The sequence below is a fragment of the Sprattus sprattus genome (assembly GCF_963457725.1).
Source record: "Sprattus sprattus genome assembly, chromosome: 20".
Taxonomy (NCBI): domain Eukaryota; kingdom Metazoa; phylum Chordata; class Actinopteri; order Clupeiformes; family Clupeidae; genus Sprattus; species Sprattus sprattus.
In genome coordinates this window covers 11,556,161-11,571,815 of record NC_137918.1, presented here as the reverse complement: position 1 = coordinate 11,571,815, position 15,655 = coordinate 11,556,161, and the positions used below count along the sequence as shown (strand labels likewise).

The window sequence follows — 15,655 nt, the reverse complement described above, 5'->3', positions numbered from 1 at the left end:
ACCCTATGCAAACCTACGCCCTTGGTATTAACCCTGTGTTTTAAGGTTAGCTTTGCATGTTCACACTTGAGTCTGTCTCTGTGTAATTGGTAGGTCAGTCTTGATTAACTCCAGAGACCAGATGTGTTATAGATTAAAGGAACAGACAGACCACATACTTTTCATTTCTATTTTGTTCTATTAGATTAAAAAAAAAGGTAAAACCTAAGGCCAGTGTTTTAAGGGCTTTAATTTTTTGGAGAATTGTTTTCTTTACTTTTCTTATGTTCTACATTGTAGATTAATACTGAAGACATTTGATCTACGAAAGAACACATATGGAATGATGTACTAAACAAAAAAAGTGTTATCTACCATGTAGAAAATTATAAAAGTAAAGAAAACACTTCTCAAAAAATGAGAAGGTGCGTCCAAACTTTTGACTGGTACTGTATTTCAGCTGGATGTATTATTCAGTGAAGAGAGCCCTCCTCTCATATTCGTAGTCCCTGTTTGACAATGACTATATGGCTGGAGTTTTGGATCACAGGAGGAAGCGTCATGTCCAAGCCCTAAGTGAGTGTTAGTGCCCAAAAGAACTGTCAAGCCCCATTAGCCCCTAAATGACTCGTATGTAATGTGGATCTAATGTAATCTGTTTAGATGAGTACTAGGGATATTGACACAGGACCGGACAGGAGTGGGCTATGATTGATCAGCCCTTCCTGCAGGTGCATCCTCCCGTTGCATTTGTTCATGAGGCGTGTCAGCATTTCTACAATGTCCTAGAAAGCAATTGTGATTTTATTCTGTTATTGCTTTGGGTTTTTGACGTTAGCTAGACAAAGAAATATTTGTGTTAGAAATTAAATTGGTCCAGCATGTAGAGTAGTGCAACACAGCATTAATAAAACTAAGGACATGATAGAACGTGGTATGCAATCCAATGAAAGCCACATTCTCATTCATTCTGAGGTTAGGTACATCTCAGATCATTCCAACAGACATTAATAGGTTGGTTCTGATTACCAAGATGATTATCAGCATTAGACCAAAATGATGCTGTTTTTTTTTTACAGAGCTTTTACAGAGCTGCTCGCCTTTCAACCCCACTCAATGTTTTGAAATGACAGTATTTGATGTTTTGCATTTGGCTATCTATTAAATATAAAATAATATTCTACCTATTTCCAACTGCAGCATCATTATTGGTTACCTATAGACAATTGAAAGTGCAAAGCACTTTGGTCACATCAGAGAACCTGTCATCTCCAAACAAAGTCAGCAAACATTGCATAGAGATTAGGTTGGAATTAATTATCTGAATATGAACATTCCTTTCATATACAGTACAGCAAATATATGGCTTGCATGTAGTACTATTCACTACCACTAGGTGTCAGTAAAACACTGTTCAGCAGATTTGTGGGTTTGGGGTTGCTATGTCAGATTCTGCCCATGTACTGTATGTAGGTGCAAACATACTCTTTAAACACACTTCTAAGAGGTATTCCTTGTATTAGTGGTTTGTTTTTGCTGCAATCCTGATCCAGTCTCCAATCCAATCCAATTTGTTAATTTGATCAAGAGGGACAGTGTACATTCATAAATGTGAATGCACCCAATTATAGCCAAAAGGCTAGTTTCCATTGGCAGTCCCCCCCTCAATGCTGGTATGGCACACATTCAGGCTGTGTGCTCCCTGCGTGGACACAGCCTGTGGTATTCTCAGCACCTTGTTCTTCCAGTTGAGCTGCACGAGCACCCAACACAAATGCTTATGCAAGACAGTAGCTATAGCATGCTTATGAAAAGGCATACATTAAGAATTGCCTAGCCCTGGGGAACATAAATGCACTCCTACCCCCACCCTTATGTTGACCCCTTCTCAGTTCCTGGCTGCATGGTGGACATGACCCAGAGTCTGTCTGTGTGTTAACTATATGTCTGTTGCTGTGAGCGGTTCACAGACCTCAGCTAGGGGCCCCTTGTAGTGTGACTTACAGTCAGGTGCAAAGGCAAAGGACCTCTGAATGAGCTAGGCACCATAGTATAATGTAATAATAATTGTGGGGCATGGATGACCAGGTAATATCCAAGGTTACATCCAGCAGATCCTTAATGGGCCTAATCTGGGTGGGGCTGGGCTGGCTCCTGGAAAATGCCAGACAATTGGTCTGCATCGTTTATAGACCTGGAGCACAGCAGGAGCTCAGGAGCTCATTCATGAGGCCACCCACCCACTTTCTGACATTGTGAGGTTTAGCAGCCCAGGAATCAGGGGGAGACCACATGAGTGTCACAAGGTACCAAAAGCATCCAGGGGTTTCCAGCACGGCCCCTGCACTCTTGATTCACTGAATAGTCACAAGGATCCGTGTTCAGTATGCAGCACTTTAACTGATGTTATCTTAACATGTGTAGGTCAGAAGTGTATTTGCCTTGTTCCGCCTTAGTATTATTTACTTCATATCACATGGGTGTACTTCAATACTTTGAAAGACCTTTGTAATGTCAGTAAAGTTCAGAAGACTGGTTTGGGTATGGCACTTCTCTTAAGCACACTCTGTCTTAGCATGTCATTTAAATGCTGAGAAGATGTAGGCACAATAGATGGAAGAGCATTGTATATGATTGAGGATTGTTTGACGAACAAAGGGTGAATTGTGAACAGGTTAACTGCTTTTCTATCTGCAGTTCGCTGTCATCAATAGATATCATCAACTTGTGTAACAAAAGTCTAAAAAAAACAACAATTAGATGGAGAGAATCACACATTTTAAAGATTTTGTCTCTATAGTGTAGTATGGTAACCACGCCAAAAATGCATGATGTTGTATCAGCTGAGCATGAGCGCAATGACGTCACGTAGTCTGACAGTTTTGTGGGCTGTGCTTCTAGCGGAAAAGAAAAGTGCTATTGAGCGGATGTCCTGAGCCCGGTGTCTTATCAGCACAAGTAAGAATGCCCTGCTTTTAGTGCACACAAGCTACACAGCTCGTTATAATTGATGATCGTTAAATTATACCAGTCATATATATGGATGGTTAAAGTGCTCACTTTTTAAGGGCGGTGGTTACTTAAGGACGGTCTCTTCCCTGATTCACTTTCCAGCCTAGCTAGCACTAGCTGAGCTAACGGTAACTGACCAGGTCAACATTGTCTGCTATGAAGGTAGTTAGCTAGCTAGCTTGCTTGCCTGCCTGGTAATTTTGCCAATGTTTATGATCAAATAGCTAGCCGACTAGCTAAGCAATGATGTCATCCTACTCAACCAATGCTAGTTTTTTACTAGACAGTCAAAACTACGTTGATTTGGCTTAGCTAACATTGTAGGTTAAAGTACCTGGTCATTAATAAAGTTGGTTTGATATGCCTAAGATTTTAGCCACGCTATATGACGCTGTGCCAGCCTTTGGCTCTAACGTTATCCACTTGGGCTTACGTATTGGATGAGTAACTAGTTAACATATTCTATATTGTTAACGGCAATTACGAACTAGGTATATTTGTCGGCTAGCTAGCGACGAAAGGTACGTTCGTGATTCTGGTCTCACTTTTTGTCAAATTTGGCTAATTGCTCCTCACGGTCCTTTAGCAGCTGTCCGTTCAGTGTTTATGATCAAAGACACTCTGTTGTTCGTACCCAGTCTTGGCTCTGTAAACAAGCATATTGGCTTGGGCCGTGTCTCAAAGCCACAGCCAATTCAAACACAGTGCTTCAGGGGCAGAGAGACTGTGTCTTTAAGATGTTTGTTATCTGTATCGTTAACTCACCTAGCTAGGACGGCTATGCTAACTCACATCAGCTGACTGAAGTCGATTCAGGTCAACAGTAGCAGTCGATTCGTGGGTTAACCCTTCATGAAGACTTGTCTCCTGTAATGTAATGTTAAAGTCAGCTAAGATTTTCAATGATCATAATAACGAATGTCAACATCAGTTCTGGAATCTGTTGCTAGTGCTCTGTACGCAACGTCAAGTCATCTTGCTGTATACCTCCCCCTCTTTCATAAAACAGAATACTAGCAAGATTGCAGTGCGGCAAAACCAGACTGGTGTGATCTGAAGAACATTGATAGCAATAAGCTTTACTTAATGTCATGTACAGTACACGTTATAACTTTAGGTTATCTCACTAAGCCAGAGCCACAGCCATGTGACAGGGACAACCTGTAATCCCTTTGCTGGCTGACACAGGTATGCATGCGTCGGTATCTACCCGTTTCTGCTTACATTACGAGTTCATCCTCTCAAGCTGCTGTTCAATTTCCTGAAAAGCGTGTGCCTGAGTGGCAGTGTGTGTGTTTACCGTCCACTTCCGCTTCGCAATGAAAGGGTCAGCCAGAGTTTCTGGCATTGGGTTCTATTCATAAGCAGTTTAGATGTAAGTGGATGGATGAGTCAGACAGCGCTACTTGTACTGATGACTTATTTTTCCAGACAAGTTGGTGTAACTTCAGGTGATCTAGTTATTGAATAGGTTACATAATGTAGTGTGCTATAATAAGCCGAAATAGCTTAAAGCACATTATATTATGAAGTCTCATTTATCCATTCTAATGAACTGAGGGTGTGGCTTTCTTCTAAGTGGGTGTGGTAGGTATATGGAACCAGATTTGCAATGTAAGCGTTTGACCCGACTGGAAACCATACTGTTCTAAAGGAAGTATTTCCCAATGTATTTTTTGCTCTTTCAGGACTTTTAGTAACTTGCCTACTCCCTGCACCAGTTCCCCCCCTTGACTGCCTTCAACCAAGGGGTTGAAGCACACATCCATCCAGCAGCACAATGTCTTACGGAAAAACAGACAACTATCGCAGCCCTCCCAGAGACTTCAACAGCCTCATCCAAACATGCAGCTCCAACATTCAGAAAATCACACAAAACAGTAAGTCATGGAAATCAGCTGTCTGTGTGAAAGGTGGTGGTTTGCAAAATCTTGGAAGATTTTGGATTTTCAGAATTTTCTTAATAGTACCTTAATTTGTGTCCGGCCAATTAAATGATGCTCTTGAACCATTCAGCAACAAGTCCCAATGTTAAGAGCCCTGAGAGGGCCTGTCTGGTAAATGCACTCTGGACTGTGTTGTGTCTACAGCCATACTGTTTGCACTAATATACAGTAGTACATTGTTCGTGAAATCCTGAATGATAAAACCCACTTCTTGTCAGAACTTGTAATCAAATTTGCCCACATATTGCACATTATAATTTATAAATAAATGTTGATACAAATTAGGTGGTGCCATATTTTATGCTGATATTACTTGACTTAATGCTGTTTTGTCATTTCCCCATATTGCTATTCAACTGTATAGGCTGATTTTGTGATTGGCTTCATAGGCAATGCTTGGCCATTGTTGCACTGAGCACTGTTTCTCTATATTAAATGTGATTTTCTTTTTCTACTACAGCGGCCAATATCAAAAGCCTGGTGAATCAGCTGGGCACGACGCAGGACAACAGTCAACTCCAGGATAAGCTGTTAGTACTGGATGTATTCTGTCATCACTGAAATACAGACTGACTATAACCCTGTTGCTTTTATTGGTTAAATTCATGTTGTACACTTGTGACATTTCAGAATTTTAACTCTTGTTTAAAACTCTTGTAAAAACCGACTGTGTTTCTGTTAAAATGATGAAATAGTTTGAACTCAATCCATTTGATTAGGGGACATGGGTGAAAAAAACTAAACGTATACGTTTCTGGCTCGCATCAGAAACTATCCCGTGTTTATGATAGAAATTCCCGTTCTCACAAGAAAGTACAATACTTTCTTGTGCGCACCAGAAACTCTTGTGTGCACTGGAAACTCTAGTGTGCCCTCGTGCCTCTCGGTTTGTGTTGTTGCCCATGTCCCCTTTCTGGCTGTGTAGATATGGCACACTTGGTTGCTAAAATCATGGAATTCCCTTTCAGCCAACAGAGTCAGCACTACACAAACCAGCTTGCAAAAGAGACCAACAAACACTTGAAAGACCTGGGCTCCCTTCCACTACCCATATCACCCTCTGAACAGGTTATTGATATTCTCTCTCTCTCTCTTTCTTTTTTTCTTTCTTTCTTTCTCTCTCTTTTTCTTTCTTTCTTTGTCTCTCTTTTGCTCTCTCTCTTTCTTTCTCTCTGTCACTCTCTCTCTCTCTTTTTCTTTCTTTCTTTGTCTCTCTTTTGCTCTCTCTCTCTCTTTCTTTCTCTCTCTCTCTTTCTTTTTCTTTCTTTCTTTGTCTCTCTTTTGCTCTCTCTACTTCTTTCTTTCTCTCTCTCACTCTCTCTCTCTCTCTCTTTTTCTTTCTTTCTTTCTTTCTTTCTTTCTCTTTTGCTCTCTCTCTCTCTCTCTCTCTCTCTCTCTCTCTCTCTCTCTCTCTGTCACTCCATTTCCCTGATCTGCAAATGTGTGTAAGTCCCCTTACCTTAGAAGCTAACTCAGGTACAGTTGACTAATAGTGATCTTACGAGAGTCAGTAGAGACCGTGTTGTTTTGTTTGGCGTCCTCCCTGTAGAGACAACAGAAGATCCAGAAGGACCGGCTGATGAACGATTTCTCGGCAGCCCTGAACAACTTTCAGGCCGTGCAGCGACGCGCAGCGGAGAAAGAGAAGGAGACGGTGGCCAGAGCGAGGGCCGGCTCACGTCTCTCGGTACACTAGCCAGCATCCTACAATAACACATGGCTATCTGGCCCCTGGCAGTGGTGTGTGTGTGTGTGTGTGTGTGTGTGTGTGTGTGTGTGTGTGTGTGTGTGTGTGTGTGTGTGTGTGTGTGTGTGTGTGTGTGTGTGTGTGTGTGTGTGTGTGTGTGTGTGTGTGTGTGTGTGTGTGTGTGTGTGTGAGATTCTGGTGCCAGAGGCCTTTCAGTGCTGCAGGGTGGAGGCCTGTCCTCACTCAGTTTCTGGAGCTCCCCTGGCAGAGAGAGCTGCTAGACATACTAAAGTCATGTCTCACGACAGGTTGTGAGATAGTAATTGGGGAGTATACATATTGATGAAACAAATACCTGAGCTATACTCTTAAGTCACTTGGAGAAAAACATCTGCTAAATGTATTTGTGCATATGTAAAATGTAGACATCTGGGCAAACTCAGAAAAGTCCAATCAGACACACACAGTCTAAAATTAGAGCCACTGGAATTAAACAGTTCAGTTAAATCCTCGTTTCATCTTCAGAAATAATGGAAGTGGGCTTAGACTGGCTGACATGCAAACTTTCCCTTTCATTTGCTTTGTGTGTGTTTGTGTTTTATTCAGGCTGAAGATGGTGGCAATGATGAGCAGCTTGTGTCTTTCGATAAGTAAGCATGCCTTCATACTCTTCATCACTATCCGGCTTTATCCTTCATGATTTAGCCTTTTGACCCACTTCAGGCCAATGTACTCTCTCAGGGGGGTAGTTATAGCTCAATGTACTCTCTCAGGGGGCAGTTATAGCTCAATGTACTCTCTCAGGGGGGTAGTTATAGCTCAGTTATAGCTCAATGTACTCTCTCAGGCGGCAGTTATAGCTCAATGTACTCTCTCAGGGGGGTAGTTATAGCTCAGTTATAGCTCAATGTACTCTCTCAGGCGGCAGTTATAGCTCAATGTACTCTCTCGGGGGGCAGTTATAGCTCAGTTATAGCTCAATGTACTCTCTCAGGGGGGTAGTTATAGCTCAATGTACTCTCTCAGGCGGCAGTTATAGCTCAATGTACTCTCTCAGGGGGGTAGTTATAGCTCAATGTACTCTCTCAGGCAGCAGTTATAGCTCAATGTACTCACTCAGGGGCCAGTTATAGGTCAATGTACTCTCTCAGGGGGCAGTTATAGCTCAATGTACTCACTCAGGGGGCAGTTATAGCTCAATGTACTCACTCAGGGGGCAGTTATAGCTCAATGTACTCTCTCGGGGGGCAGTTATAGCTCAGTTATAGCTCAATGTATTCTCTCAGGGGCAGTTATAGCTCAATGTACTCTCTCAGGGGGCAGTTATAGCTCAATGTACTCACTCAGGGGGCAGTTATAGCTCAATGTACTCTCTCAGGGGGCAGTTATAGCTCAATGTACTCTCTCAGGGGGCAGTTATAGCTCAATGTACTCACTCAGGGGGCAGTTATAGCTCAATGTACTCTCTCAGGGGGCAGTTATAGCTCAATGTACTCTCTCAGGGGGGAGTCATAGCTCATCCTCAGCCCAGACCATCACATACCCCTATCACTCCGGGCCCTTCCAGTATCACTGGAGTAGGTTTTGTGCTCATTATCTTAGCCTGTACCGATCCTCCCCAGCTGCAGGGGTTTCTTTATTCAGGGTTCTGTCTGGTCAGAGGGCTGCACATGACGGAGGTTAGGGTTAGGGTTAGGGTCCTAGTTCTGTCTCGTCAGAGGGCAAACAGAGGTCAGAGGGCAAACAGAGGTCAGAGGGCAGCACATGACAGAGGTTTACACTAGTCCTTAACGGAGCCGAGGCCAGGCCGCCAGTTCTGTGGTGAAGCTGAACCTGTTTGAGAGTGTTTGTATTCTGTTTTAAACCGACAGCCAAGATGATTGGGCTCAGACTACCACACAAATAGAGGAAGTGGCCATCACAGACGAGGACCTGGAGCTCATCAAGGAGAGAGAGACCAACATCCGACAGCTGGAGGTAGAGCACAAACCCACCCCTTCACCCGCTCACTCACTCACTCACTTCAAGTGTAAACGTTAACCAAATTCTGCCAAAAGACCCCTCCCTAATTCTCATGTTATTTTCTTCCTTCTGTGTTTCTCCAGTCAGACATCCTGGACGTAAACCAGATTTTTAAAGACCTTGCTGTAATGATCCACGACCAGGGAGAAATGATCGGTAAATACAACTCTTTCTTGTGCAATACAACAAGTCTCTTCACTTTCTCCTTTCGTCTACAGCCTGTGTTGTAGGTTCTGCATTGGCCTGGGAATGTGTGAACAAATACTATAGTATCCCTAATTGTGATGAGGTTTCTGATGACCATGGATATGTGTGTGTGTTGCATTAACAGAAACCATATCAAATATACTTTAGAAAAGCTATAAGCCCCGCGAGTCCGTGCTTTGCGCTGATTTTAGAACAGCTTTGCGTCGTGCCTAACAACTCCCCTTACCTGTTCTAAAATCTCTGCAAAGCAGCAAGGCCTCTTGGGGCTTATTGCTTTAGTATCCCTAATTGTGATGATGTTTCTGATGAGCATGGATATGTGTGTGTTGCAAACACTACAGTATTCCTAATTGTGATGAGGTTTGTGATGAGCGTGGATATGTGTGTGTTTTATTACCAGACAGTATAGAGGCCAATGTGGAGAACGCCGAGGTCCACGTGGAGCGGGGAGCGGAGCAGCTTCAGAGGGCCGCCTACTACCAGGTACCGCCAGCCTGCCGCCATTAGGGTTAGGGTTAGGGCCGCCTACTACCAGGTACCGCCAGCCTGCCGCCATTAGGGTTAGGGTTAGGGCCGCCTACTAACAGGTACCGCCAGCCTGCCGCCATTAGGGTTAGGGTTAGGGCCGCCTACTAACAGGTACCGCCAGCCTGCCGCCATTAGGGTTAGGGTTAGGGCCGCCTACTAACAGGTACCGCCAGCCTGTCGCCGTTAGGGTTAGGGTTAGGGCCGCCTACTAACAGGTACCGCCAGCCTGTCGCCGTTAGGGTTAGGGCCACCTACTACCAGGTACCGCCAGCCGGCCGCCATTAGGGTTAGGGTTAGGGCCGCCTACTACCAGGTACCGCCAGCCTTCCGCCATCACAGCTGTTGCCACACTCCGGGTTTTGTTTTGGTTTATTATTTCCAAATACATTTTTTTTTTTTCTTTAAAGGTTTTTTCATTAAATTATCATCAAATGTATGATCAATCAAATGAATTCCCTAGGGATGTAGGCTACTGCTGCCAGCAGGTAAGGATGTGAGCTTCACACACCAGATTTGTTTCCCCCTGCCAGTTGGTCTACAGTAGTAGGTTTCCCCATAAGCTGGTTATGTTGTTGAGAAACACATCTGGACTTGCACAATAGTAATTGAGTGAGGAGACCCAGATGTTGGAGGGAACTCAGCTGGCGGGGCGGATGGCTGGAGAGGAGCCATTCTGGATCTCCACGTCAGTTCCTGTTTTAGGAATATGCAGCACGTTATCGCCATCAGTGAATAGTCTGCAGGGTTCTTTCGTATTCGTGTCTTATATTGAATGCGTAGCCATTGAGATTTAAGGCGGGCAGTGGCAGGTTATGCAGTGATTTATAGCCTGGCAAATGGCAGTCTCTCAAGTACAGTCTGACCAAGTCTCTATTCTTAAAAATTCAAGCACCCTTTTTTTGATAGTTTGGGCTGTTTTTTGCCAAGAGAATAATCTTCTATTTCTGAAATAAGAGATGTGACAAAGCTGACTTCTATGGGCCCTCTTGTGTTAGTTTTTATGGATGCTTGTTTTGAAGACCTGATTAAATAATTGTATCTAAATTCTCCCCGCTCTGCTCTCTCTCTTACTAGCAAAAGTCACGCAAGAAGATGTGCATCCTGGCCATGGTCCTCTCCATAATCCTCACCATCTTGGGCATCATCATCTGGCAAGCCACGGCCAACTGAAGATGTCCCTCTCCGCCTCTGCCTTTTCACCATCTGTTTCTCTTCCTCCGTAAAACAAAAACAAAGCACTCGGTTCTTTATTTAAGTGATGCCCTTTCTGTCAACCCTTGGCTGCGCTCCCTACAAAACACCATTGTGCTACATCCATCGTGAAATGAGAGCGAGCAAGACAGACAGAAAGAAAGAAAGATGGAGAGAAAGAAAGAAAGAAAGAAAGAGAGAGTAAGAGTATAATTTTGAAAACACTCTTAGTTGCGATGGCTGTAATGCAGTAACACCTTTGTGAAACGCAACCCTGCTTCTCATGCCATGTACAGCCAGACTGCACGCTTTGGGTGTGGCGCAGGCTTCAAAATCCGTTTTTTTTTTTCTTTTCTTTCTTTTGTTTTTCTCCTTTCGGCTAAGCTAAAGCTAGCATTTCAGTTACTCTATTTAAATAAATGTAAACAAACAAGGCTGTGTGATGGAGTTTGGAGCGGGAGTGTCTTCTAATGAGGTTATTAATCTAACATTTTGATTCTTGTCTATTTACTGCACTAACACTAACGTTGTCGTAACCACACAGGCGATTTACTGTTGATATCGCTATTTAATGTCCTTGTTATAAACAACTAAAAAGGGTTAGGGATCGCTGATTCCATAGTGAAGAATGCTTTCCGCACAAATACTTGTAAATTCCATTTTTTGGGGGGGAAACTAGATTATTTGAATTTTTTTTTTTGGTTTTGTTTTTTGTTTTTCTGTAAAGGTTCACGTTCCAATATTAAAAACTCTTGAAATTGCCACACTCCACACAAAAAAAAAAGAGAGAGAAAAATAAAATCATGTTTTAACAAAGATGTAAGAATAAATCAAACAACGAAGGGACTAGCATTGCAGTTATAACAGAGGGATTAGCATTGCAGTGATACCAGAGGGCTTGCTGTGTCTGCATACGTTAGAGTTCATACACTAGAGTTCCATATTGAGAGTGAATATTAAATGAATTTGGACTGTTATTGTTGGAGTTACTATATGCCCATGTTGTAAATTATGGTGACTTTTGAACTGCTTAATATATGGTGGTGATTTCTGCAAATGTCTTGTATAACTGACGTCACAAACAGATTGTTGTAAGGAATGATTTAGATCTGTACATAAGCAAATGGGAAATGTTACTGATAAGAGGTTGTAAAGGACAAAAAAAAAAAAGAAATGGACCTACACTTTTAAAACAAGCAAAAGTGATTGTCTACTTGTTTTTTATGATTTCTATTACTTCTAGAGTATAAGTAAAACAGTGTCTTAAGAACCGTTTCTGTGACCTTTTTTTCTTAATTTCTTGGTGTCTACTATTTCACTATACAGCTCCTGCTGGGAAATGGTATTAAAGTCCAACCACTGTCAACACCTTCACTGTAACTGCATGAGGAATAACAGGAAGGGACGTATTATTTTTGGATATTAAGACTTCTTTTAAAAGAAAAGATCCACGCCTTAATCACAAATTCCAGCAGGTGTCAGTGCTGCACAGTCTTTCTGGCGACCTTGGTAAGATGGGGACTTTCACGTGGAGCTGGAGAGGAAACCAATCCCTGGGTCTAGATTTGTCATTTTTATGTTGCAATCTTTTAATCTTGATGAAGATTTGGTTCCCCCTTGACCTCTACCCAGAATGTGATCCGTCATGTTAAAGCTTCTGGCAGGCATCTGATCTTGCCTTATTCAAAATGTCCCTCAGGTGAGTCATCAAAACCTGTGTGATGTGTTGAGCTATCTATGACTAGCAGAGCGACTGAAAGATATTTCAATCAATCAATCAATCACAAACAACGCACGATCCATAGGCTCTTTCACCTCTGGTTCTGAACTTGGGAAAGACCAAAAACATTTGGAAACTGGCGTTGTCAAATGATGAATTTCATACAATGGTAAGCTTGACAGGCTAGCACAGTCGTTTGAGTAATAAACCCTGCTCCTTTCATAAAGTTTTGAAACATCCCCAAATATCTTGCGTGAGCAGGAGCAGAGCATGGTCAGTGTGCAGGCTCATGAGTTATCCTTGAGTATCGTGAAACATCATGAAATGGATTCTTTTCCCCAGGACAGTTTTCATTCATTTTCTTGCTGTTGTCGTGGAAGGCCAAAAAAGAAACTGTCTCTGCTCAAATTCCTTACAGTTTGTCTGCAGTTCTCCCCAGTGTGTACTATAACTTAGATGCTAAGAGCCATTTCTGTTCATTGTCTGGCATTAATGCAGTTCTGAACAATCTCCACAGCGATTTCAAGATGTTTCTCCTATAATGCATCAACCTTTAGCAGGAGCTCTGACAGCCACCGTGCAAGGCAAGGAATACAGTATGTATTACAAAAACACCTATACCAGTGGGAGTTGTCATTTGTATTACTCAGGGCCCACAACTCCATCCACAGGGCCCCAGAAGTAAAAAAAAAACAAAAAAAACAAAGAGGTAACGCAGTGTTTGCAGATATGTGATGTTGCAGCCTGTTGCATCATAGGGCGGGATGACTAAAAAAAAAACTGATGAGGACTCCAATTTTGTGTGCTTGTTAGTCGAAAATTGCACAAAGTAGGGAAACAAAACGATGGGGATCCCAGAAGGCCGAGCGGTAGCGGTCTAGATATCTGTGAAACCCATGATGGATTTTGGCCTGCTCGTTCTATCGCAGTCTGGGAGAGGTTGAACACGTGTGATGGATTTTGTTGCCATGACTGAGAGGTCGCAGAACGCGCAGTGGAAAAATGGGCGAGTGATAAAAAAACAAAAGGGGGCACGTCCGCTCCAGCTTATCCGGACCTCGGGGCTTGAAAAAAAAAAAACAACACCTGTGTCGATCACAGAGGTTCCTGTTCCACAGCGGTTTGGCTGCTGGTTATGCAGAGAAAGCACTGCGATGGCTGACCTCTTCTGTGGCAGCCTTTCGCATGTCTTTGGCTGCATGCGCTGCTGTCCCGTATGCGCACCTAAGGTGCATCTGCCTTCCCCCTCGGATGTGCACCATCTGCACCTCACTCAGCCAGCGGGCGACGTTCCACAGACACGTCTGCAAGTCTGACAAGGCTGACCTAGTTTCTGGGGGAATCTCGTCATAGTTAGCCCTGTTTAACCTTTGTACATTTTGTACAATTTAGAGCTTCGGGCCCCCCCCCCCCCCCCCAGTCCCCGCGTGCTGCAAGCACGGGGCCCCGCTACAGTTCTCCAGCGCTGTGGAGCACAAACGGCGCTAGGCTCGCGCTAATTATGACGGATATCGCATTACTCCTTTCTCGTGAGGAAGGCGCTTAATGGTCGCGGGGAAACAACCGAGGCGTTGCCACAGAGGGCTGTGGTCCTCCAGCATTATGTCACATCCTGAACTGTTAGTCATTTAGGCCTCTTTGAAGGTGCTAGGCCCCCCACTTCGAACCCCTTTCGGCTATAAAGAAAACGTGTTAAACCCCATGCATTTGTCATGTCAGGTGCAGTCGTTAAGTCAAGAGACGAACATAGTGTCTTGACGATTTAAGTGGTCCTCGCTGGACATGTTTTCCCTATGCTCCCTGACCTAATGTGTGTGTTAAGTGAGGAAGCATCCATCAGTGTGGAAGGTGTCTGCATACATGCGTCTGGTGGTCTTGACGGTGTTCTCAGATCTCACACACACTCAGTCGTCGGTGAGCTGGCAGACTCTGTGCTCTCTCACTTTCCATCATGCCTCCCCACCAGCACTGCCACTTGGACGGTTATGTAACGAAACCAAAACTGAGTTAGTCTGAACTGTGGTTCATCGAGAGATCTTATTATTAAACTCCGACTCTAGATCCCCCCCGGACACTCATCCCCTTTTTCCACACTCTATTCCTCATTTGATGCTCATAGTAGTCGCAGAGTGGCACTTATTTACTTGTGAGATATAATCAGTGACTTTGCATCATTCAATGGGTGGATTTAAAGGTGATTAAAAAGGTGGGACATGGAGAGAGAGAGGGGGAGAGAAAGAGGAGGAGAAGCAGAGAAAATATGAAAAAGAGAGAGAGAGAGAAGCATCCAGCCCCTTTCAGCCCTTTCATAGGAGCTCACATGTCTTGGCCGTGGGTCGCCCACGTTTTCGGTGTTCTTTTGTTCGTTCGTTTGGTGTCTATTTCACTTTGCCATGCAAACAGCTGACTAACCACAGAGGGCCGGCTTACCAGAGGGACTCCCCGCTCTCCCTGTAGGTGAGGGAGGGACATGGGAAGTTTTTGAAAAGCAAAGGCTCTTTTTTTTGTGTGAGGGAAAGAAACCCTGGGCTTTGAATTAAATCCAGCTGCCACTAACCCACCCCCCCCACCCCCCCCAACCCACACACACACATCAGCTATAAAAAATATGTCAAAGTAAAACATACAGATATGTCGATGTAAAAGCGTGAGACTGTCAGTATTGTTTTTGAAAGATTTTTTGATGGGTCTGTTAGACATCAAGTCGTTTGTATTAAAACAGCTTTGCGCGTGACCCAAGCCCCTGTGGCGATCTGTGTTTTGAATTTAAGCGCACATTTTGGTTTTTAAAGGTTTAATAACTTTGCATTTAACATATTTTACGATGGGAATACTGCACACTCAGAGCTTTTGAAAATATTTAGTTTGCCTCACTTAAAACGAGGTACCACCACGGTTTTTCAGAAACCTCTAAAAGTTCCGTCACCTTTCTTTAATAATAGCTTGCAAGAACTCACATGGACATTTTTCTCATTTGAATATGAGCTTTTTGGGAGACTGTCAGATGCATAAGCTCAGCCGATATGGAGTGCATTAGTACCTTTGTTACTTGTTCGAGCGCCTGTAGGAGCCCACGGGACCTTGTGTCTCAATCTTTGTTGACGTACATAATTGCTTCAGCATTTGGAGTCGTTGCAGTGCACATACCAAAACTCATGTTGTTTTGGATGCTTTGAAAACCTCTGGCATCGTGTGTTATGTATATCAGTTGCTCCTGCATATCAAGTCGATTGGCCAACACAACGCACTGCTGTCATGATGCGGGCCTGTTAAGGCAGTGTGGGTCAAACCTTCCCTTTGTGTGCACAAACATGTGCTGTGGTTTCCCTCTGCTTTGCAGTCACTGTGGTAAGAAACAAACCA

The 15,655-nt window shown here is 43.5% G+C and overlaps 1 protein-coding gene across 1 annotated transcript; it reads left to right on the top strand.

Annotated features, from left to right (window-relative positions):
- Nucleotides 1–2,884: 2,884 nt before the first annotated feature.
- stx12 (syntaxin 12) lies at nt 2,885–11,842 on the top strand. Its single transcript, XM_080859616.1, has 10 exons — nt 2,885–2,937; nt 4,680–4,871; nt 5,398–5,467; nt 5,906–6,005; nt 6,487–6,624; nt 7,231–7,274; nt 8,496–8,601; nt 8,730–8,802; nt 9,254–9,336; nt 10,456–11,842. Exons 2-10 carry the CDS (start codon nt 4,772–4,774, stop codon nt 10,549–10,551), a joined length of 810 nt encoding a protein of 269 aa, XP_080715742.1. The 5' UTR covers nt 2,885–2,937; nt 4,680–4,771; the 3' UTR covers nt 10,552–11,842.
- Nucleotides 11,843–15,655: the final 3,813 nt, after the last annotated feature.

Coding starts and splice junctions, on each gene's coding strand:
- stx12 (XM_080859616.1), top strand. CDS start 4,772: ATGTCTTACGGAAAAACAGACAACTATCGCAGCCCTCCCAGAGACTTC. Junction 4,872..5,397: donor TCAGAAAATCACACAAAACA/GTAAGTCATGGA, acceptor TTTCTACTACAG/CGGCCAATATCAAAAGCCTG. Junction 8,803..9,253: donor CGACCAGGGAGAAATGATCG/GTAAATACAACT, acceptor TTTTATTACCAG/ACAGTATAGAGGCCAATGTG.